Source organism: Lentinula edodes (genome assembly GCF_021015755.1).
Source record: "Lentinula edodes strain Le(Bin) 0899 ss11 chromosome Unknown C8R40scaffold_1, whole genome shotgun sequence".
NCBI lineage: Eukaryota > Fungi > Basidiomycota > Agaricomycetes > Agaricales > Omphalotaceae > Lentinula > Lentinula edodes.
Genome location: NW_025764307.1, coordinates 728,013 through 749,440, shown reverse-complemented (window position 1 = coordinate 749,440; position 21,428 = coordinate 728,013). Strand labels below are relative to the sequence as shown.

General features: G+C 46.4%; 9 protein-coding genes across 9 annotated transcripts; 5 read left to right on the top strand and 4 right to left on the bottom strand.

Moving 5' to 3' along the window:
• Positions 1-894: 894 nt before the first annotated feature.
• Positions 895-2,226, bottom strand: C8R40DRAFT_1164550 (uncharacterized protein; the record flags this gene model as incomplete). Its single annotated transcript, XM_046230523.1, has 4 exons — positions 895-1,280; positions 1,333-1,665; positions 1,720-2,101; positions 2,155-2,226. The coding sequence occupies 4 exons, from the start codon at positions 2,224-2,226 to the stop codon at positions 895-897; spliced, it is 1,173 nt and encodes a 390-aa protein (XP_046092231.1).
• A 503-nt stretch (positions 2,227-2,729) lies between these two features.
• Positions 2,730-4,530, top strand: C8R40DRAFT_18202 (uncharacterized protein). The gene is made up of 4 exons (XM_046234276.1): positions 2,730-3,215; positions 3,265-3,301; positions 3,357-4,008; positions 4,064-4,530. The coding sequence occupies exons 1-4, from the start codon at positions 2,932-2,934 to the stop codon at positions 4,405-4,407; spliced, it is 1,317 nt and encodes a 438-aa protein (XP_046092230.1). The 5' UTR covers positions 2,730-2,931; the 3' UTR covers positions 4,408-4,530.
• Positions 4,531-5,049: 519 nt separating this feature from the next.
• Positions 5,050-7,539, top strand: C8R40DRAFT_1076612 (fumble-domain-containing protein). The gene is made up of 8 exons (XM_046226939.1): positions 5,050-5,311; positions 5,363-5,428; positions 5,484-6,375; positions 6,441-6,660; positions 6,716-6,777; positions 6,835-6,928; positions 7,000-7,401; positions 7,467-7,539. The coding sequence occupies exons 1-7, from the start codon at positions 5,228-5,230 to the stop codon at positions 7,046-7,048; spliced, it is 1,467 nt and encodes a 488-aa protein (XP_046092229.1). The 5' UTR covers positions 5,050-5,227; the 3' UTR covers positions 7,049-7,401; positions 7,467-7,539.
• Positions 7,540-7,706: 167 nt separating this feature from the next.
• Positions 7,707-9,312, top strand: C8R40DRAFT_1157608 (uncharacterized protein; the record flags this gene model as incomplete). The annotated part of the gene is made up of 4 exons (XM_046229642.1): positions 7,707-7,837; positions 7,889-8,275; positions 8,335-8,763; positions 8,835-9,312. 4 exons carry the CDS (start codon positions 7,707-7,709, stop codon positions 9,310-9,312), a joined length of 1,425 nt encoding a protein of 474 aa, XP_046092228.1.
• A 540-nt stretch (positions 9,313-9,852) lies between these two features.
• Positions 9,853-11,997, bottom strand: C8R40DRAFT_19096 (uncharacterized protein). The gene is made up of 4 exons (XM_046234294.1): positions 11,569-11,997; positions 11,143-11,519; positions 10,805-11,092; positions 9,853-10,746 (listed from the first exon to the last, which is right to left on the bottom strand). Exons 1-4 carry the CDS (start codon positions 11,740-11,742, stop codon positions 9,888-9,890), a joined length of 1,698 nt encoding a protein of 565 aa, XP_046092227.1. The 5' UTR covers positions 11,743-11,997; the 3' UTR covers positions 9,853-9,887.
• C8R40DRAFT_1032320 (uncharacterized protein) lies at positions 11,936-13,653 on the bottom strand (the record flags this gene model as incomplete). Its single annotated transcript, XM_046223252.1, has 5 exons — positions 11,936-12,757; positions 12,814-13,009; positions 13,064-13,316; positions 13,369-13,461; positions 13,518-13,653. 5 exons carry the CDS (start codon positions 13,651-13,653, stop codon positions 11,936-11,938), a joined length of 1,500 nt encoding a protein of 499 aa, XP_046092226.1.
• Positions 13,654-13,794: 141 nt separating this feature from the next.
• On the bottom strand, positions 13,795-16,102 carry C8R40DRAFT_1031940 (isocitrate lyase; the record flags this gene model as incomplete). Its single annotated transcript, XM_046223214.1, has 13 exons — positions 13,795-13,894; positions 13,951-14,056; positions 14,111-14,166; positions 14,221-14,263; positions 14,319-14,374; positions 14,431-14,555; positions 14,612-14,658; positions 14,712-14,861; positions 14,920-15,232; positions 15,286-15,333; positions 15,385-15,436; positions 15,491-15,658; positions 15,717-16,102. The coding sequence occupies 13 exons, from the start codon at positions 16,100-16,102 to the stop codon at positions 13,795-13,797; spliced, it is 1,650 nt and encodes a 549-aa protein (XP_046092225.1).
• Positions 16,103-16,232: 130 nt separating this feature from the next.
• Positions 16,233-19,448, top strand: C8R40DRAFT_17876 (uncharacterized protein). Its single transcript, XM_046234268.1, has 9 exons — positions 16,233-16,821; positions 16,878-18,178; positions 18,225-18,265; positions 18,315-18,474; positions 18,529-18,624; positions 18,693-18,822; positions 18,887-18,936; positions 19,010-19,216; positions 19,285-19,448. Exons 1-8 carry the CDS (start codon positions 16,330-16,332, stop codon positions 19,206-19,208), a joined length of 2,469 nt encoding a protein of 822 aa, XP_046092224.1. The 5' UTR covers positions 16,233-16,329; the 3' UTR covers positions 19,209-19,216; positions 19,285-19,448.
• Positions 19,449-20,411: 963 nt separating this feature from the next.
• Positions 20,412-21,413, top strand: C8R40DRAFT_1164542 (uncharacterized protein; the record flags this gene model as incomplete). The annotated part of the gene is made up of 1 exon (XM_046230522.1): positions 20,412-21,413. One exon carries the CDS (start codon positions 20,412-20,414, stop codon positions 21,411-21,413), a length of 1,002 nt encoding a protein of 333 aa, XP_046092223.1.
• Between the last annotated feature and the right edge of the window lie 15 nt (positions 21,414-21,428).

Below are 21,428 nucleotides of genomic sequence, written 5' to 3'. Positions count from 1 at the left end.
GCCCTGGTGTACGGTAAGTGGTGAAGGTGATTGAACAAAAGTCACTTGGTGCAATCGACCTTACGGGAGGATGTTGAACCTTCGATGCGCACAAGATACTTTAAAGATACAATCTACTAAGTACTCAACCGGAAAGGAAGAGCTTAAGCGATACCATGCTCTCCAGATGCACACTAAGTTGAGGAATTTACACACTTAAGCATTAGTTTGGAAAACAACTTTCTACAGTCTTACCCTATAGATGCGGCGTCTTCCGTAGTGATTCGTGGGTAATCCATATATTACCAAAAGATTGTACAACATTGAACAGTAGACACAAAGGATCTCCAAATTTCGCAACTCCATCTTTCTTCTTGACTATCGGCATCTACATACTGGCATGTTCCCTGAAATGCAATAAAGGACAGGAGATCCACTGGCAAGGGTCCGGTCCTTCCATCATGATGTAGGTTTATCAAGATGTCTAAGTAGTAAGGATTTCCGTTGATAGATAAGTACGAGGCAATATAGCTCGGGCGCTGATGACAACAGTACCTAGGACAGCAGTGAAAGGAGGGCGTATTTTGGCGTATCGCGGGCGATACGAACCCTACATCGAGTTAGACTCTTCCGAATTGGGAATGCTTGGAAAGCCAGCTGTTCGTCAAATATTCTGGTTAAGCTTGGAAAAAAGCCTTTCCTATGATGATAGCACCAGAAATCGACCACAATGACTCGGACAAAGCAAAACAGATGTCATTGAAAATCACGCATGGTACAAGAATGATGAGCAGCGGTACATAGCACTCCCCCTCCTTCGAAAATCAAGTAATTGCTGTTTCATTGTTCACGGGTGCTTGTAGGCTATAGGGATGGCACGGCATAAGTCGGATGATATCATCTTGAAAGGAGGCGTCACTTACGATCCCCCTTCTTGACTACCTTGTTGTCCTTGCCTGGACGGAGATCTGTGATGATATAGTTCTGGAGAGGACTGCTCCGACTCATGACTACATCAAACCCAGGCTGGTAATCTGATGAACGATCGTCATCCTCAACAGCGCAGTAAATGTCAAGATGGACAGGTTTGGAAGTATCTCTGGAAGGACTACCAAGCAAACCTAAACGATCGGGAAGAAAAAAGGATCTGCCACCGTCAAATAAGTTGTGCACCTTTGTGGCATAGGCGAGGAGTTCTTTGACGGAATTCTCGACGACTGGACTACCAACTGGATCTTCAGCCAATTCGAAGCGCATTTGAAGTGTGTAAGTGGGTGGTCCATTATTTACTTCCGCATAGGCTAGAGAAACACTGTAAGAGCCGGAGACTTGTATCTAGAAGGAAGCACTTACGATCTCCCCTCCGCACAATTTCCGATCCTGCGTTGTTATAGGAGAAAGCATAGTTACTGTGAGGACTTCTCCGACTCATCACCACTTCCAAAGTGCGCGAACAATCCACGATCTGAGTCTCTGGCTTCAAAGTGAAACTGATAGGTCGTCTGTCATCCTGATGAAGATATGGATTTGAATGGTCCCAAGAAAACTTGAGTTGGTTACCACCATAAACCATGGGATTGTGATAGGCAACATCACGGATGATATTTTCGATAGTTTTCTCGAGGGCGTTATCGAAGTAATTATCAGGACGAACCACAAGCTGGCATACTTCGTTGGTGGAGACGACTGCAGAAATATTCAGATAATTTGGATATCAATTTGTGAAAAGAGTCAACGTACGGTTTCCCTTGCTCGCGATGACCCGATTCGAATCCACTTCCAAGACTCTATAATTGCCACGAAGATTCTCTTGACCCACTAACAGTCTAAAGTTAAGAGCACAATTTTTTTCCTTGGAAATTGGCTTCACATTGAAGATATAAGGTCTGCTACTGTGAGAGAGAGTTGGCAGATCGGAAGTGTTATCCCAATCAAGCTTCAGTTTGGCGCCTCCATACACCGTATCATCGTTTTCCGCGACACTGACTACGATGGATTCGACAGATGGTCTGAGCGCGACATTAAAGTCGTATTCTGGATAAATTTTGAGTCGGCATAGACGGGCTGTTTTTCTGGGAAAAACGCCTCGCGGTCGCGATTGCAGGAGATCGCGCCTGTAAGACTAGAATGGTAGATTGAGCTGTCAGTAATATGTTGACCAGTTCTGGTACACACAGCATGGGGTGCCGCAAACACAACGCTGGCAGCGGCAAGGACTAATATGGGGTAAAAAATGTTGATATGCATGATCCCACCGAAAGTCAAGTGCAGTAGGATAGTATTCGCTGGATAAGTAGACAGAGCCCAAAATTTGACCAGCAAAAATTCCGGGAAATCGTCCAGCGAGCAGGGTGAAAGCGGGGTGAAAGTAAAACGAAAGGGATAACTGGATGACTTCCCGTAGGAATTATTTGCAGGACACCAGACAATTAATTTGTGCCACCAATATAAGCGAACCTAAGCGAAGATGGCCGGAGAGCGGCTTCTCAAAAACTGCATCAAAACCAACTTACAACGGCCTCCCTACCCTGTTGTAAACTGGTTTTTGGTGTAAGCGAGGGTCCCATCAACAGTCCGTACGTCGCATCAAATACCGTTAATAGTTAACTGCAGGTTAACTGCAGAATAATTGCAGCGGGAAGTCACCCACTTCTAGTTCCGACGGTACTTACATCTTTTTTCTAAACGTCCTAAACGAACTAGTCCGATCAACGGATTTTGAGCAGAACTCGAGCAGAACCGTCTAGGGAGGGGTCCGGACCCCTCCCTAGACGGTTCTGCACTCGCTTACTGGGATAAGTGAACAGCGCATCAACTGTCCGTCAGTCGCATCAGACCGGCTCAAAAATTATTTACTCAGATTATTGGGCAAAGGCTGTCAGGCGAAGTCCCAGTGTAATCACATGTGACGATCAGGTGGTTGAGGTGGTTAAAACTTCAACTTGAACCACTATGTCTCTCAGAGTCATAACACCGCTCGTAGTACCGCCTCCTCTTTCAGATTTATCCAATTCTGCGGCGGAGAGAGCAACCACTCTTCAAACCCCTTCAAAGGTTCAAATTAGCCCCAAACAAATTGACATTCAGACGGAGACCTCAGCGGAGGATATCAATGACAGCGTACCAAAAATACCTAGAGTTTGCCTTGACATGGATGTTATTCCAGATATGATGGCTGCTAGATTGGCTACGAGTCTATTGGGACATGTATTGTTTCTAAAGAATCAAATACCCTTGTAAGTCTTTCTTGCTTCAATGGACTAGCAGTAATCCGCAATTGTTTAGCCCTGTCGCTCAGTTATCTCGCCTTCCTGGCGGAAAGGCATGTACTCAAAATAGCTCTGAACTTCGACCTTACTAACACGTCCGAAGTTCAGTCAAATACACGCGCTGCGAAGCTCAAGCACGATCTAATCGATTCATTCGACACCTTATCGTCACATCTTGATACCACATTCACTGCGCTTTCCACCGCTTTTGCTCGATGCTCGCCAACAGGGGCATCCGCTTCTGGGGATAGCAATGCTGATGAACAAAGTCCGGGCAGTCAAGCTTACTTGGCGATTCTTGTTGGGCCCAGTATTGGTACAGCCAAATCAAAGGTTATCTTCGCTGTCGACGGGTTGGAGACCAAGATATGGGGCGTCAGGGATGATCTACCGCGGAAGGTCGAGGCCCATGAGGAGGTGGAAGATGAAAGTGATAGCGATGCAGAAGAGGGTCTGGAGGAAACATACGAGACATTTGACGACGACGACGAAGAAAATTCCCATTCCGAGCCCGAAGATTCAGATTCAGAAGATGATAGTGATGTGTGTTCTACGAGTAGCCGTCCTGACTCGCCAATACCTCAACCACCACCAAGTCCACCCCGACGCGTTCACCCCTCTACATCCAGCCAGACCAGCCCGACACACCTCTTACAAGACCACGCGAGAGAGCAGCAGAAAATTCGTGCCGCCGATCAACTACTGTCTCGTACTCTTGCCATGGCCGATGCCGAAGGTCGTGGCATGGCTTCTGAACTGGGTGATCTCTCCGCGCTGAACATAATACTTTGCCATGGTTAACTCTCAACTTCTAGTTCCGACTCAGACCCATGTCCTTTTACGTGCCCCACGACGCTTCTCTCACCCGGCATGGATCCCTCGTCCTAATTTTGCCAACTCGATGGAGCACATACTGAACGATTTCCTCGAAGAGACGCGGTTGTTTGTCGATCCTTCCCTCGAAAACAAGCCTAAGAGTAAGCGAACGCAAAAGCAGAAGGTTGAAGGTGTTTGGGTCGCTAGGAGGACCTTGTCTTTGAACACGCCCTCAGCCTCAATGTCTGGCGAACAGGAGAACGCAGACCAAGGTCAAGATGAGGAAGACGAAATGATTTGGTGGAGCTGGGATGGTAAGATTGTTGGATTCTCGAGCTGGTAAAATCGAAAACGATTGTCATCGCAATACAACGTTCGAATGCATTAGGTTCAAATTGATCCCTCTCGTTCTTCCGATGAGTAGCTTTTACTTCGCGTTCAAGTCGTGAACACGGGCGTCGCCATCGCATATCGCGGCGCGATCTACATCATCAACTACATCCTCTTGATTCCAGCGCTATCGCCGGAACTTCAGCTTCAGGTTCACCACGTTTCTTCGTATGCTGTAACTCCCTATGCTTCTCTATGTCTATTTGTTACATCCCACGGATCTACTTAAGAAAGGTCTTGAAACCAAGCTACCTGTACAATGTAGGTGTTTACGGTGATAATCGACATCACTAAGTGTAGTACCGACAACCATTTGCATGCGGAAATATACTCTTTGTGCCTGCAATGAGATACATATGCGTTGATGCGGCGATTGTTTCCGAATCACCATTCCATTGCCGTCCGGAAAGGAGGAAGGGTTTTACACGCTGATTACATGGAATCGGGACGCAGTGTTTTGAATGGCCAGATCTCCTGTGAAGCTCAATGAAAGATACAGCTGTTGAACAGCGATGCTGTAGACCGGTGCATATGTTCTGTAAAATACATTCCCAGTAACTAGAGAAAGGACAGAGAAGGGTATAACCTGGTATAACCGGGTATCATAGGGTGTTCGGCACTGCTGACACTTGTACCCTGGGGTGCTTACAATAGAAAAATCGTAAGACACAAAATGAAACCGACAACGATATAGCCCCAAGAAATCGGCTAATGGTTCACCGCTCTTGTTATTGTTATTAGCTTTCCCTCCTTGACTTTTCGCTGTCCCGAACATGCCTGCACCTTCGTTGCCGACTGCAAGAGTCATACAGGTCGATACCAGGGGAGCGATTATACTTGAAGAAGAGTCGCCTGAAGTGTGTTCTGCCATCACTTACTCTTGAGTTAACTCCTAATCAAACCCATAGACCAGAGACAGTAGAGGCATTTACTTTCCCAATCATATAGAGCCAGTATCCCATGTTGCAGTAGACGTGAGTTGTGATCCTTTATCGTGCACTTCACATCATCAATTGGAATCATTGACAGGTCGGAGGCTCTTTGGCAAAAGTTGTTTATTTCACAAGGTCACCAGAACCACCAGCTTCGCCTTCTATTGCGGCTACCAGGGGATCTTCTAGTACACCTGAACCGTTTACTCCCCGATCTAATTCTCCTTCGGCCGAATTACCGACTTCGTCTTCCCCATCCAGTTCCAACATTAGGCATAATGGTGCTCTTACACCCCTTGTGTTGGATTCGCAGAATTACGCCGAAGGATTCACGCTCAGTACCGAGATGCTCCGAGATACAATGTTGCGTCGAACTTCGCAACACTTTCCAGGAGGCTCTTTGAACTTTGAGCGCTTCGAGACGGATAATATCCACGAATGCGTGGAGTTTATACAATCTCTTATCGAGCGTTCAGCGAAGGTGAATGATGTGTCTATTGAAGACATGCGGAAGAGCGTGAAAATCATGGCTACTGGCGGTGGAGCACACAAATTCTACGAGTTGTTCAAGGACACGCTGTGCGTGGAAGTAAGGCGGGAGGATGAGATGGAATGTTTAATCGAGGGTTTGAAGTTTATCACACTTATACCAGACGAGGCATACTACTTTTCGGACGAACTCATTCAGTCCGTCTCGCATCCTCTGCCATCCGCTTCGGCTCAACCCAGTCTTCTTCCTCCAACTGGGTCTAACGGTATTCTGGAAAGACCATTGGAAAGACCAGGTCCAAACCCGCCCAAGTTTGCCGTCACTTTCGAAAGCAATCCTACGTTCCAGCTACCCTGCTTGCTCGTCAATATTGGCTCAGGTGTGTCCATTATCAAGGTTGATGAAGATGGGCAGTTTGAGCGGGTCAGTGGAACAAGTCTCGGGGGAGGAACTCTTTGGGGGTTACTCAGTCTTCTTACCCCAGCTACTTCTTTTGACGGTTCGTCATTCACCCGGATATGCTTTGTTCATTCAATCGATGGAACTGATCCATAATCTGTGCAGAGATGTTGAAATTGTCTGAGCAAGGTGATAACGCGACTGTTGATATGCTGGTCGGCGATATCTACGGGCAGGACTATAGTAAACTGGGTCTCAAATCCACGATGATTGCCAGTTCATTCGGTAAGGTGTTCAAGAAGGGTAAAGGAAAGGGCACCTTTTCGCCGGAAGACATCAGCAAGAGTTTACTCTATGCAGTCTCGAACAACATTGGTCAGATTGCGTATGTCCATTCTCTCGGTACGAGGTAGTTCTTCTGATGACATTTTCGGTGCCAGTTATATGAATGCGGAAAAGTACAACTTGGAAAGGATATACTTTGGAGGATGTTTCATCCGAGGTCGGTCTTGTAATTGCTCTCATGTTATCAGAGTCCAGATGGTTTCTATCTCTTTAGGACATGCTGCAACAATCACGACCTTATCCTACGCCATTCGATTTTGGAGCAAAGGGACAAAACGTGCATTATTTCTGCGCCATGAAGGCTTCCTGTCAGTGTATTCAGTGTTCATGTTGGTTATTAGTCAGATGCTGATAGTCCGTATCCTTTTCCTTTCTGCAGAGGGTCAATAGGTGCATGGATCAAGAATATTGGACCCGAGTCCTCCTGAACCTGTCCTGAACTAGCATAAACATCATCATTACTACTCAAACGGTTGGAGGTAATTTCTTAATACAATTTAACGCCTAGTTTTTCAGATCGAAGCTTTATTATACATCTAGTCTAACAGCGTTTACAATGTTGATCACTTTATCTGTGTACATGTACTATAACAGTAGACCACAGTATTCCCGAAACTTGAAGGCATGGTTGCATCCGGCGCTAATTCCACAGCTTCCAGAATCCACAGGCGTGATTGAATTGAAGAGGGATTTATCCGATGCTCATTCTTGACATGGTGTCACTGAGGGACGAGTATGTCCTGATTTAGATTGAACATGACAGCTGTATCGTAGGCTGTAACTGAGTATCGACGAGGGCTAGTGGGGACCAGATAACAAGAGCATAAAGAAAGGGCTTCTACATACTGACTTTTGTCTGGAGATATGGACTGCCATAGACATTAACGAGGGAGAGAAATGCAAAAATTCTAAAATGGACTTGGGGAAATTTTTAATTTATTGGCTATTTCTCACGATTCTCTCCTTATGCATCGAATGCATTTGTCTCATTACTAAACCGGGTCTTTCTTAAACCTCTTTACTTTCTTCCCCTTCTGTCGGCTCACGTCGACAATGCCCCCAGCTGCTCATTCTCTGTCCTCAGACATGAAGGACAAACAAAAGAAACCAAGGCATAGACATTCTCCTGCCCAGCTCATCGCTCTGAATGAGCTATACGAAAGAGATGAGCATCCTGCGCTTGATCTCAGAGTAAATCTTGCAGAGCGCCTTGGAATGTAAGCATTTTTTCCGTCCTGCTTTCTGTCTTTTCTCAAGGATATCTCCAGGGAGACAAAGACTGTCAATGCCTGGTTTCAGAACAAACGGGCTAGCTCAAAGAAACGCACTTTGCCTAGATCAACGGCTTCATATGACAATCCATCTATAAACTCTTCGACTCTCAGCTCGAATTCATCCCTTCGTCGACCTGATTTAGACGAATTTGAGGAAGACTTAGATTTTCAATCACCTCCCCTTCCTGATAACGGTCCCATCAATTTACCCTTCTACGGTGGCAACACTGAAAACGCACATTTCGAGGAACAAGACAATATGCAACGTCGATCTCGTATGCGTCCTTCCTTAGAGCAGGTCGAACAGCTCAAAAACTTGTTCAACATCAACCCACTTCCATCTACTGAAGAGAAACAGGCTTTAGCAGATCGTATTGGAATGTCAGTTTCTTTTTGATAGTGTGGTGCCACCTGCATTACTCATAACATGTTCTTGACAGGCGATATCAAAGCATCACGACTTGGTTCCAAAATCAGCGCAGCATCTTGAAAAAAAGACAAGAAGGCGATACCGACATTACGGCAGCTTCTTTCCCAAATTCCGAGTATCCTTTTGACACTCCTGCTCGGAGGTATTCTGCGTTCCCACCGCCCACGCATCATCCATCCCTCAACTTGCCGCCTGCAAATTCTCATCCCTCTCTTCCTTCTATGCCTGTGCGGGGTCGGCGAAGCCTATCGCCCGTCTCTGCTTCATCACGTAGAACGAGTCGACGTCGGAGCGGGACGCCATATGATAGTACCCTCAACTCTCGGCCCCGGCGTACTCGTCCAGAACCATATCAACTTGATGCACTGAAGGATTTGTTCCTTAAGACGGCCCACCCGACTATCGAGGAACGCACCGCGCTAGCTATTCAAATCGGAATGTAAGCCAGTATTCATCCCGTTAATTTAATTGACAATGATCTCATTTGTGTCGTTATCTTTTTCTATGTAGGGACCTCGGTAAGGTTACCAACTGGTTCAGAAACCTTCGACAAACCACACGCAGGCGCGCTAAAAAGTCGGGCAGTGGGGAAGACGATTACGACGACGACGACGAAGACGCTGATTATCCTGATCATGATCGAGATGCATCTATCTCGCGATACGGATCGCCTTCATCGTCTACGTGGACTAATGATGATTCCGTCATGTATGATGAGAAGGTTCCCATTATGCACAGTGGAAGTGTATCAGACGCAGGTAGCGATGACGAATATGAAGAAGCCGTAACCCCCAGCTCCGAATCCTCACGGTCGCCCCCTCCGCCGTTGGGCAGGTCACCATCATCTCAGGTTAACCTTAGCAACTTAACGCTAGCAGCGTTAGAATCGGCGACCATCGCAGAGATGGATAAGGCCCCCTTCAAAAGCGGAATTAAAGTTGAGGATGCTTTGCTCTTGCTCACCTTCCACCACCAAGTGGTACAGTGAATTCATGTATGTACGTGGTTGAATTTCGTTTATTTATAAGACGCTGACAATATTACTACACAGCTAATAAATTATATATATGTTCGACCTTTTCAAAATAATGCTTCTGTTGCGAAGCATTTCATGCGTGTATGTGTAACGTGCATGTAAAACCTTTTATTCACCTGTAAATCACCGATCAAACCTCTTTTCATATTCTGCGCTACCGGTCTATGCCCATATCGTAGGCGACCCTCTTCTCATCACCCCCACTCTATTTATCATCTGGCGGTCCCTTCTCATGCTTGAAAACCTGCGTTTCCTTCTTCGCATCTTTCTGCATACGATCCATGCACCAGATATGCTTCATCTTACTTTTACATATGCATGAATTGCCCTCTGCCCATTCTGCCAACTACTTACACGCTACTTACTTATGCTGGAGCATACGTTCTGTTGTGCCCTTTAGTGTTTCAAAAGTTCTTGTAGCCCATTTACTTATCATAAACGTCAATAGTGTATTTTGAATCTAACTCTGAGGTTTACAAAAAATTTCGTGATGTAAAAAAATATGGTAAAGTGAAGGAGATCGAGGCTTAGCCATACTCACGTCTCCTTCCGGCTCTAGTAGGAGTGCTTGTAGGCCAATCTCTTTCCATTCCATCCATGAAGTGTTCCTCCGTAGATCCAGTGCTCCCTGCATCTTTGGTAGGCGTCAATGACAAAACATCGGGAGAACTAGAGCCTGGGGGGTTCCAGATTTCTTCCTCATTGACAGAGGACAGCATGCTCGGCATACGAGGAAATAATGTCGTCGCCAATGACGGACCTTGTGTTCGAGTCTGTGATAGTGACACAGTCCTGATTGGCTTCATTGGTGTTGCTTCCACCAGTATAGTCGCCGCGTCATTCATTGATGGTTCCCGTTTGATTGATCTTGTTTCTGGCTCTCGTCGACGAGTGTCGGATTCCAAGAAAGATGGCGCGGCAGCGATATGCTTTATTTCCGGCGCTTTGCTCTTTGACTTGAATGACATGGAAACTTCACGCGAAAGTACTCTGCCTTTATTCGCGCCCGAGCCAGTCGTTTTGGCCTTCTGTCTCTCCTCAGCTTCTTCTGCTAGTGAAACAGACAATGATCGGGATCGGTCACGTTGTAGTGCTGGCCGCTGGCGAGAACGCTGATGAGATGAAGCGCGCTTCGGCTCTCGCACAAAAGAGGTAGAAGTCGTGGAGAGAGCAGGAGATGGATATCGTGCTTGTGGATCAGACGCTCCATCTAAGGTCGCTGTACGATTCCGCTTCAAAGGTGGTTCGGGAGAGGGTGAAGCAGACTCAGTGCTTGTTTGCTGCGATCCATGGATCTGCTCCTGTTGTTCGTCCTCGTCGTCCGAAAATGGCGAATTGGGAAATACTTTGGACCGGAGCAGGTCACAAAAGTTTGGCAAAGTCAATCTGAATCTGTTTGGTATTCATTAGAAGGCATCTGCATAAGCCAACATGGGAAACTGACAAAGGTTCAACGATGCTCTGGCAAAACCGTTGTGTCCAATCGAGTTCATCTTTAGGGTCGACTGCAACGCGCTCTCTCTCGTTTGAATCCAAGTCTCCCATAAGTTGCCACATAGAAAGTTTATCCATGAAGGCTTCCAAGCGGTCTGCGGGGGTTATAACAGGTGTAGCCTTCTTTCGTGGTCGCTTCCGACGTTTCACGGATGACATTTCTGTAAATTCAGGCGGCGGTGGCGGTGGACCAGGGAGTGAAAGAATAAGCAAATGAAGGAGGATTTGGATCTGAACTCTAGCTCGATAGTTCAACCAATGTGGACAAACAATAAAGCCTATGCTCACTCTCGCCGTTCCATTCTCCTTATCCACTTGGCTCTCCACTTCTCATCCATCCAAATGGGAGATTCCGCGCTCTGCGTACTGCACGAGCTACCAGTATTGGTCCGAGTACGCTCACGTTCGTGTTGGCCCTCGCCGTGAGCCCGCTCAAAGTTCAGCGCGTACCACATCATGGTCTCTTCGATCTCTCCAGCACCTCCGTTATTATCAAGGATCTGTGGTAGCTCAGTCTGATATTTATTTGCTGCAGTACGGGCAGTGAGAAGAAGAGGATCGAGCAGTGCGTGTAAAGGATGCGGAGTTGACAAAGAATCCGTGGAAGTTGACGCGACTTGGACGCGCCGCAAGGAGGTAACGAGTAGATCAAGAGGCATTAAGGACTAGAAGTTGATTAAACCACCATGAGGCTGTAGATGTAAGTAGAAATACCTCTGGAAGCCATAGGAATTGCAGGTAATTTCGCACGACAAATTGGTTGGGAGTTTCTTTATGCAAATCAATGAAAGGGTATTCTTGGTTGATGTCTTTCTCCTGTGACGTCGACCATTTGATTCGGGGCTGAAAGTTGATAGGACGGGTCAGATTAGAGATGCAGCAGTTCATGCGGACGTGTTGGTTCAAAATATGATTTGAACTCGTGACTTCGATTATCGCGATACGTGAGTCAGCGTTTTGACATACGTACGATTGAAAAAAGGGTCTATGAATTCTAAATAGATCGTATGTGTCGCGATATCCAGTATGTACATATGAGGGCAATGAGGAGTGAAAGTGACATAAATTCCATTATCATACATCACTTTGAGTCGTACTGCTGTAGCCTTGCCCTCAACATATCTTCTTCCTCCACGAATTTCATGGGCAACCCTTTCCCAATGCCGAAGAAGACAAAAAGGGCCCATTTCCATCTGAACGGGTTGATAGCAACACAAAAGAAGTACCACCAGAGCAACTCTGTGTATGTAAAAAAGTCGAAAGCAGGCGTTGGTGAACGCTTCTTGAACAGACGTGTCATATCTATCCAAGCTTTCATCAAGCCTTGCCTTGGTCGTGTCAGGGGGTCCACGAGAAACATCAGCAGTATTCGAGTGTATATCCCGATGTGATAATTCCCTACTGTGCCAATAGCGTTGACGTAGGTACAATTATTGGCGCAGATAGACATGTACCCCGGAGGAAAGGTCTGTAGGTACCAATTGGGTGGGGCATACGGTTCTTCGAAGCAGTCGTCGGGTAAGAAGCTTAATTTCGGGCGACCGAAGCCAGTTGCCATAATGACAACATCGCACTCAACAGTTATCTCCTTCCCAGGTCCACCCGGAGGCACCCCTTGAGCTCGCTGAGTAAATCGTATACCGTTTTTAACAAAACCAACGATATCACCGCGCAGCCATGCGGCGCTTCCGTCTCGAATTTTGTCAAGGACATCAGAGTTGACCATTGGGGTTTCGGTAAAGATCCCTTTATTTGACGGGGGTGCAAGGTCTGCAAGATCTCGGTAGAAAAACTTGCGAAGAAGCATTTCTGGTATCCATGACAGAAGTATCTCCTGACCAAAGACATTCATAGCCAGGAGTGTGTCGACTATTGCATTTCGGGGGATGATCCATTTATCAGACTGTAAAGAGTTGTGTTAAACACTATCACACTACCACATGACCAGACGAGACTCACCCGAGAAAGCACGAAGGTCTTTGCCGCTTGGGCGGCTGAGGTGAACTCGAGAGCTTCTACAGCTGAAGCGCCGCCTCCGATTATGGCAACTCTCTTTCCTTTCGCGTCTTTTCCGTCTAACTCAGACGAGTGATAAATATTTCCTTGAAACTTTTCTTTTCCAGGAATGTGTGGCATCTTAGGCTCGCCACATGTTCTAGAATGCATGAGAATGGTCGAGTTCAACCAAAGCCAATTGAAAGATGCTCACCCAATTGCAGCAATAATCCCATCGAATTTGCCATACTGTTCATCATTCACGATCCAGCGTCCATGACCGTCCTGCCAGACCTTTTCAACTGTGACCCCAAATTTGGTTTTTTCCTCCAGGGAGTACTGGTGCCATATATTGCTGATGTTATCAAGAATTTCGCGTCTATTTGGATAGCCACTTTTCCATTCCAAGTTTGGGAAGAAACGGTACATTAAGCTGTGAATTTGTAGTCCAGATGTATTATTCACGCCTGGAAAAAAAAATTATGACAGAATTACGCGTTGGTGTTTGAATCCACTTACGCGCCCAGATGCCACCTAAATGACCACGATCGCCAGCTTCAAAGATAGCGACGTCAAAGCCATGGCCAACACAATGAGCAGCTGAGGATACACCTGTAATTTAGGCTATTCAGACCTGTGCAGCAAAGCACAATTTAGAAGTATGTTACCTGTGAGGCCAGCACCTATGATTGCAATCCTAGGACGGTTGAGTTTGGCATTTGGTGGCGGGGGATCAGGGGCAAAAAGTCTGAGTAGAATATGCTGGATAAATTGGTAGGCGAGAAGAATTGGATTCAATGTCATGGTCAGAAAGAAAGGAAAGAAGTTTGTGTCGGGTGAAAGTTCTGGTTTACAAACTGACGTCACTTCATCGGCAACTTTCAGCTGATATTTTTACGGAAACGATTTATGTAAATTTGATTGCACTGTAAGAAATCGATACACCTAAAAAGAATTTTCGGTGGAATCTTTGCCCACAGCAGATGTGCTTGAAGAACCCGATGAGACAGTAGAAATAATTCGGTCGATATAGTTTGCGCCACTCCTACAACAAACAAGGTCATATTCAAAGGAAAGGAACAATGGAGGGTATAGACAAACCATTTTTGGTGTGTCAAAACGTCGCATCCTATTTCCTTCTCCTTTCTCTGAACCAAATCGACGTATGCAAGCATCCCGTCCTCTTTGAAACGAGCAGAGAGCTCAGCTGTTCAAGCACGTCACTTCACAAGGTAAATATGCGGTGACGATGTATACATACCTGTAGCTGTAGCATTACTGTGCAATCCGGCCAACGAAATCAATTGGAGGATAAAGCTGTGAATTGCTAAGTTTGAGCCTGAGGCGTGAAAGCAAGAAAGAAGAACACACCCTGATTTTGCCAACTCAAATACGAATGCTTTCAAATCAGTCTCTGGGTACCTTTATCAGTACACAGTTTGGGCTACAATTAAAGAGAACAGCACAACCAGTGAATCCATGGGATGACCAATTGAAACTGGGGGATAAGTTGTAAACCAGAAGTCTACCAACGATGATTAGCCTCTTGCTAATGTTCACCGTACTTGGTCGCATGCATACTTGCCGGGGTATTTCTCTCGAATTGTGCGGGCAAAAGACCTGGCTTGTTCGAGGTTCGGAGTCTTGGTTTCTAGCCATAGTAGGTCTGCATGTGGGGCGAATGCCATTGCTCGCTTGACGGCAGGCTGAAAATCCATGGTAAGAGGATTGATCGCGCTGACTACTGAATAAGTTTATGAACCTCAAGACCGCCAGCAAAATGGTAGTAGCCTTCTCGCGTCCGAGTCACTGGGGAGACCAAATAAGAAAACATCTGTAGTATAGGTTCCAAAGATCCATACTTTCGCAGTCCCAGAAAACGCTTGCACCTAATAGATCTTTAGCAATATCCCGAGCGTCAGATATAGAGTGTCCAGTAGCAGCGTCCAAATAAGCCTTTAAAGCAGCAGGTTTGTCAGTAATCGTCGATTTGTTGATCTCCTGTTCAACAGCTAGACCGCAAAAATTCAGTCCAAAGGCCCGTGTCGAGCAGTCACCAACGATGTTTACCTTGATTGAAGGTGCACATGTAATGCGTCTCATTCCAATCTTTTTCGAGTTGATCGATTTCCGTCCCCGATGCTCCCTTTGATTCCGCCTCCGCGAGGACTTCCGCCAATGCTTTACCCTGGACAGTTGTACCTAAGATGAACTCGTGATCCTCAAGATCAACAGTACTCGATATCAGCTTGGCGGATTCCGCATCCGTCCTGGCGATGAGAAGCATGGTATTTTTCATCAAATCCAATTGGAAACGGGAAGCAACAAGGCGAGAGATGTGGGTTGACGTTGGAACAAGGACCTTTCCTGCTAAATGACCGCACTGTAGATGTGTTTCTAGACTAGAGGTACTTCGAACATCAAGCAAAAACGGACCTTTTTGCCTCCGTGAAGTTGATCTTCCATATGTATGCCTGCTGCACCCTGAATTCATTAGTTATATCGAAGTACAAAAAGTCTACGGTGGTCACTTACCGACTCAGCAAAGAGTTTCACCAGCTTCATCACTGCAGAGATTCCACCGTGACTACAAGTACATCAGGGGGATTGTTTGCTTGGGGCTTTGGGCGAGTATACACACCCTGTATCAGCATCGGCTATGATGGGTCGAAGGTAGTCGACAAACTCCATCTTCTCTCGCTGTTCAGAAGTGGCTATCATTCGTTCATCATAGTGCTTCTTGTCATGCAGTTGTTGTGCACGGAAGATACGATGGACTTGATTGGGAACAGTAGTATAAGGGTAATCTCTACAAGTTATACGATCTCAGCAGTCGACGTGGTGAAGAAAACATAACACGCGCGCACCCGAAATCGGGTCCAACATCATTATTCCCAGTAGTCAGCAAGCTAGAACAAGCCCATCCTGAAATATATACAACTTCTTGGTGACGAGCCATCTGGGTCATTTGAACGGGATCTATGGCGCCCATAGTGTGTACGGGCTTGGACGCTTCTGCGGCTCTGGACAAGATACCATATAATTTATCAGCTAACAGGGTGGAAGGCAAGGGAAGGACGGGTAAGGATCCTTGTTTCGACACGACATCAGCAGCAGTATAAGGCCGTTTGGTGGAGCTGAACCGCGGTAAAGCAAAGAAGGCAGCCATTTCCGAGACGCGTGAGTCGAATTGATCTATTTCTTCTTCCAGAGAGGGGGCCTGAAGAGGAAGCACAGGCACTGTTGACGACATGCCTCGAATGTTTCGAAATATGGCTGCCCGTCGAATATTTGTACGGGCAGACAACATTGTTCAAGGTCAACAAGTTTCGGGAACTGATTGAGTCGACTCAGTAACAGTTGAGTGTGATTACTTTCAAGCGGATCTATCCCGATTCCCGTTGGTGCGGCAAGAGCTTGCCGAGTCTCTGCCGAAGAACAAAACTCGTGAGTTGATCACGGCACCTGTTGTTCAGTTCAATGCCTTCCCAAAATGATAAACGCGACCTTTCTCCGTCCAGAGAGGCGGTCCAGAATAGCAAGAAGCGCATCCATCTCTCGTCCCCTGAACCTATTATTATCGACGACGATTCCGATGACGACGACGATCTTACGGAGATCCTGGCACAAATCAAACAACAAGAAGACAGTGAGAAGCTTGCCAAACAGCTACAAGACCAATACGCTACAGGTAGTAGCTCCGGCAATGCTATTCTTATAGAAGACGACCCGGATGAACAATTGTTTATGCGGCTAGCAAGTAATCGGGTAGCTGCCGATGCCATTGAACAAACGAGCGAAGCAGTCCCTCCAGAGAGTAGTGGAAAACCAAGAATGAAATCACAGATGTCTTTGCGATTTTTGGCTCAAGGAAAAACTCCAACCGAGAGTCTATCTCCGTACCGAATAGTTTTCACAGCTGAGAGACCATGTACGAAATGCGGAGAGACAGTAAAGTCTCCTCGTGGATATGTATGCCCTTGTTCTTCTGAGCATCTACCATTTTAATAACCATCTCCGTGTTCAAGGTAATGCTTTCCGGGGAAACGATTTCACCTAGTCTCGGTTTCCTACTTCATGCTCCATGTCCCTGTAAAACGAATCACTGTAGAGGCTGCTTTAAACCTCATATGTGCGTGGCAACATGTAAAGGCATAGCCAAGAATTCCACATGTACAGTGGATACTTGCTGTACAGAAGTTCGTGCGATCGCTCTATTCGAAGCATTGGGGAGTTTTGACAGGCAATACATTGGAGAAAAGGCTGTTTCTCATAGTCGCGCTGCGGCCATTGCTAGTGATAGCAAGAGGAGTGCCTCTGGATCAGTCGGACCAGGAGGTACTGGATATGGCGTCGGACACGGAGGATATGGAGCCGCGTATGGACGGAAAGGATTGATGGGTGCCATTCCGAGTACAGATCCTCAAAGTAAGGCGCTTGCAGCGCACTGGGAAGTGCAAGTGACGCGCGCTTTGCGGATGATAACCGCTCTTCTTCCTTCCCCATACGCAGAATCCCCTCAAGCCTACGACTTGCTCCCTCACCCTTCCGTTGGTCATTTGCTAAACTCATCCAAGATCCCTGATCTTCTCGGGGACCTTCTGCGCAATGATTCTGTGACGGATTGGATCACACGAAGCGACGTATACTACGCTATGCTGGCTCTGTTAAAACGCATGGCTGATAGTGAGCTCACCGTATCGGCGCTCCTTGAGGCCAGATATGTGCCATCCAAAGGTCAGGGCATTGAACAATGGATGTGGGAAGAGAGTGAAATTGAGTGGGAGAAAGGGACGGGAGGAAAACTTGAACGTGCACCTCCCCTCTACGAATACTTCAAAAAACTCAGCAAACAGAGCGAGGCATTCTTAGCTGGTGCATCTCGGCTCATGGAAACTGAAGAAAACCCAGAGGAAATAATTAGAGCAATCTCTTTGTGCGGCGATATCATAGCCGCTCGAGATGACATCGAGCGAGCGATTTCTGTTCTAGGAGTCTCGTCTGATACAAATTTTAGTTCTAAGGAGGATAAGGATACCTCAAAGGGAAAGGGTAAAGCTGACTCGGTCGAGCTCGAACAGGCCTACTCGCTAGCTTGCGAGCGCCTCGCATTTCGACATATCCCTCTGGATAGTTCCGATTCGGGGAAGGGGAAGGCTACTGGTTTACATTATGACACTTTCAATTACGCTACCGCCGTTACAAGCTCTCAAAATGGCACACGAAATCCCAAAGATCGACTACATCTCGTGAAAGAGCTCGCAGTTCTTGCTACGAGCTTGCCGCCTGGAATCTGGGTGAGAGTCGATGAAGTTCGAAACGATGTAATGTACGTGTCTCTTCATCTGCAGGGGTCAACCTAACTTCTTCTACAGAAAGATTATGATCGCCGGCCCAGAGGGAACTCCATATGCAGGTATCGTATTGTTCGCTCTCTATATTCTAATACTGAGGATGATATACAGGTGGTCTCTGGGAGTTTGACTGTTTTATGCCTCTGTCTTATCCTGCAGTTGCGCCACAAATGCACTTGAGAACAACGGGAGGCGGCAAAGTGCGATTCAACCCTAACTTGTACGACAACGGCAAAGTCTGCCTTTCTCTCCTAGGGACGTGGCCTGGAAGGTAAATTTGACTTGAAATTGTGGTCACTTGCCTAGCCAATGCGTAAATCGATAGTCCAGAGGAACAGTGGTTGCCATACAAGTCTACTTTACTCCAAGTTCTCGTTAGTATCCAAAGCATGATCTTAATCGATTTGCCGTATTTCAACGAGTGAGTAGTATCTGTCTTGGTCTTTATTCATTCGTACTAGTCTCATGATTATTCTGATCTTTCGTTAGACCTGGATTAGGTCGAGCCAATCCCAAGTCGAACGCGAGCATTCATTATAATAGGAATATCTCTCTGCAGACTACTCGATGGGCTATCGTTGATTGGTTGAAGGAAGAACACCGAAATGGTATTTGGGGTGTGAGTTTGTCACCAACTTCCATCTCACACTTACAATCAACTAACTGCCTTTCATTTCTTGCAGGAGGTTATAGCCTCGCACTTTTCTATTCGGAAAGAAAAAATACGCAAGCAGTGAGTTGATAACCGCACTTCATAACCTTTCCGTTAAGGTACGCTATATATTCATTCTATGTTCACTATCTAGAATATGCGATTGGGCTCAAAATGACCCCAAAATGCGTTCATACACCGCGGCGAGTACCCGACCAAGTTACTTCGGGACAGAACAACCTATGGACCTTCAAGTGACCATACCTCTAGCATTACACGGAATGGATTTGGTCAAGGAATTCGATGAAAGAATGTTGGAAGTCCAAGAGTGGAATTGGAATAAAGAATTTTAAGTAGATTCGTAAGAGTTTGAGGCCCTTGAGGCCCTTGAGGCTTGATGGCCGGAGCTGATAAACGTAAGGTTTGCAGGCTATCGCTGATAATGGATGTTGAACGCATGCATACACCAGCTCGTATTCAGACTGCCTGGTGCGAGAATCCGTCGTAGGATGTGTTCATTTAGTCTACAGACGGCGTTTTATTGCAGACGACTACTGGTAACTGTGGCTTGCAGGGGATTACAGGAGATGTGCACGTTGATTCACAACCGGCGTTCACCACAGGCGTAGAATCTGTCAATTGGCGGAATAGATAAACAAGTTACAACGCACTAGAAGGATCCATAACATACTTAGTTCGGCAACTGCCTTAAATTGAGCGAACTTGAGTTTCGTTTGCTCGGGCGCTGATAAGTATTCAAACATATGTATCTTTCTAGACCTCCCTGCAAAATCATTGTCTTTGGAATCTTTGCTGCCAAGTTTCCTAAAACCAGCCGACTGCGCTCAATTCCAGCCGGGTGGCATTGGCCAACACCTCTTTTACGACTTCAGAGTTTGGCAGCCACTTCTAAACTTCGGACTTCCCTGCCATCCATTTGACTTTTCTTTTCCCACTTCTCAACGTTGTCCTCAAAGCGTCCTGTCATTGGCCCTTATTGTTCTCGCCTTCTATGGCCTTTGCTCGATGTATCCAGTCAGAAGCTGGAATTTGCTCGGTTTTGACCCTACACTAAACCTTACTTTAATCATCCAGCAAAGGACTAATGCTAACTTGAACACTGATAAGTTGTGTGCTTCAATCCCCACCTGAATGCTGTGACGTACGTACTGTGCCAAGGCATAATACCAGAATGAAAGGTCTGCAAGTTTTCTGTTCTTTTTTGTCTTCCCATTGCCGTTTGAAGTAACCTTCCCTGGACAGAGCGAGGCGCAATGTCCGCATCCAGGCCTTCGAGAATTTATCGTGTCCAATCCGGACACTCCATGAATTTTCATGTCGGAAGATGACTCAGGCTTGAAGCAGTCCGAGTCAGAGGCCGCGGAAGACCGTTCACGTCATGTCAATGCTCGTTTCCGTCTCCACTCGATCAAGAATCATTACGGGGAAAGTAGCTGGTAATTCTTGATGCTAATTGCTACTCCTTTGTGAAGTATATAACTACTCACTCGGACTTGCCGTCTTTCCTTGAATACGCGTCCTTCCTAACAACGACTATGACACCTGCGCTAGAAATTTCTCGCTCAACGCTCATGCATGCTTCCCTTGCCTATTTATCCGATGAGCTCCGTACCATGGACTCCATTATCAGCTCTCACAATGCTTGCAGTCTTCCACTCGAACTCTTATTGATCATCCGCGCACAACTCCTCATCCAAGTCACGGATCATCTAATCTTCCGTTCATCGTCCGCTCTGCAGCGGTACGAAACGTCTCTCCAATATATGCTATGTCCTGAATGCATAGCGTATAATCAGGACGTATACGGGAATGATATCTGGGGATGGGAACAGTTCTTAGGTGCCTGTGCCTGTTTTACTGCCAAAAATCCTTCTATCTCCTCCCCGATCTTGCTACGGAGAATGAACCCCCACTTGTCGAATTATTCCAGTCTATCCCCTCCTAAACTAAATCCAAAGAAATTCACCAATCGTCATCATTGGCTCGAATTCTATCTTTCGATGAAGGCTCGACGCCTTATTCGTCGTCGTACCTTGGAAGGAACTGTAATTCAAATTGGTGACTACGAAAGAGTCATATGGGACCTTGTGTCAAACGTTTTAGAAGGCTACGGATGTCAAAGCATTCGTGCTCATCGCGCAGGAGCGGCTAGAAGTTTTGCGCTGTCTTCCGAAGGATATCCATCTTGCCTTGTTGTTCCTGTTGCCCAGGAACACTTTATGAGTGTCGCAAAAGAGGATTGCACTACTCTGAAGCGAGTCGAACGTGATCTCGCGTTGTCGGTGGAATATAATGTTCCCCAGACTTCCGATCTAATTTCGAAACTCTCCCGAACTGGAAGATTTTCATTTGGGCTCGATACCACTTCTGATCGTCGCTCCTCAGTAATGCCCAATAGCAAGCTCGCACTGCTTAAGGTCGTGAACTCGCTTCAAATCATATTTCTGACCGCATTATCGATCCCCTTATCAGTAGTCACTTTGGCTCTGACGATTCTTTGCTTTTATTCTAGACCATGGGCTTTTAGAATACTATGATCATTAATACACCTA

Excerpts from the sequence above, each read along its gene's own strand:
- C8R40DRAFT_18202 (XM_046234276.1), top strand. The coding sequence starts at position 2,932 with ATGTCTCTCAGAGTCATAACACCGCTCGTAGTACCGCCTCCTCTTTCA. Across the intron at positions 3,302-3,356 it reads CTCGCCTTCCTGGCGGAAAG|TCAAATACACGCGCTGCGAA; the intron begins GCATGTACTCAA and ends TCCGAAGTTCAG. Across the intron at positions 4,009-4,063 it reads TGGCATGGCTTCTGAACTGG|TTCCGACTCAGACCCATGTC; the intron begins GTGATCTCTCCG and ends CTCAACTTCTAG.
- C8R40DRAFT_1076612 (XM_046226939.1), top strand. The coding sequence starts at position 5,228 with ATGCCTGCACCTTCGTTGCCGACTGCAAGAGTCATACAGGTCGATACC. Across the intron at positions 6,661-6,715 it reads AACAACATTGGTCAGATTGC|TTATATGAATGCGGAAAAGT; the intron begins GTATGTCCATTC and ends TTTCGGTGCCAG. Across the intron at positions 6,778-6,834 it reads TGGAGGATGTTTCATCCGAG|GACATGCTGCAACAATCACG; the intron begins GTCGGTCTTGTA and ends CTATCTCTTTAG.
- C8R40DRAFT_19096 (XM_046234294.1), bottom strand. The coding sequence starts at position 11,742 with ATGAACTGCTGCATCTCTAATCTGACCCGTCCTATCAACTTTCAGCCC. Across the intron at positions 11,520-11,568 it reads AATTCCTATGGCTTCCAGAG|TCCTTAATGCCTCTTGATCT; the intron begins GTATTTCTACTT and ends ATCAACTTCTAG. Across the intron at positions 11,093-11,142 it reads AGGAGAATGGAACGGCGAGA|AGTTCAGATCCAAATCCTCC; the intron begins GTGAGCATAGGC and ends CTATCGAGCTAG.
- C8R40DRAFT_17876 (XM_046234268.1), top strand. The coding sequence starts at position 16,330 with ATGCCTTCCCAAAATGATAAACGCGACCTTTCTCCGTCCAGAGAGGCG. Across the intron at positions 18,823-18,886 it reads ACCGAAATGGTATTTGGGGT|GAGGTTATAGCCTCGCACTT; the intron begins GTGAGTTTGTCA and ends CATTTCTTGCAG. Across the intron at positions 18,937-19,009 it reads AAAGAAAAAATACGCAAGCA|AATATGCGATTGGGCTCAAA; the intron begins GTGAGTTGATAA and ends TTCACTATCTAG.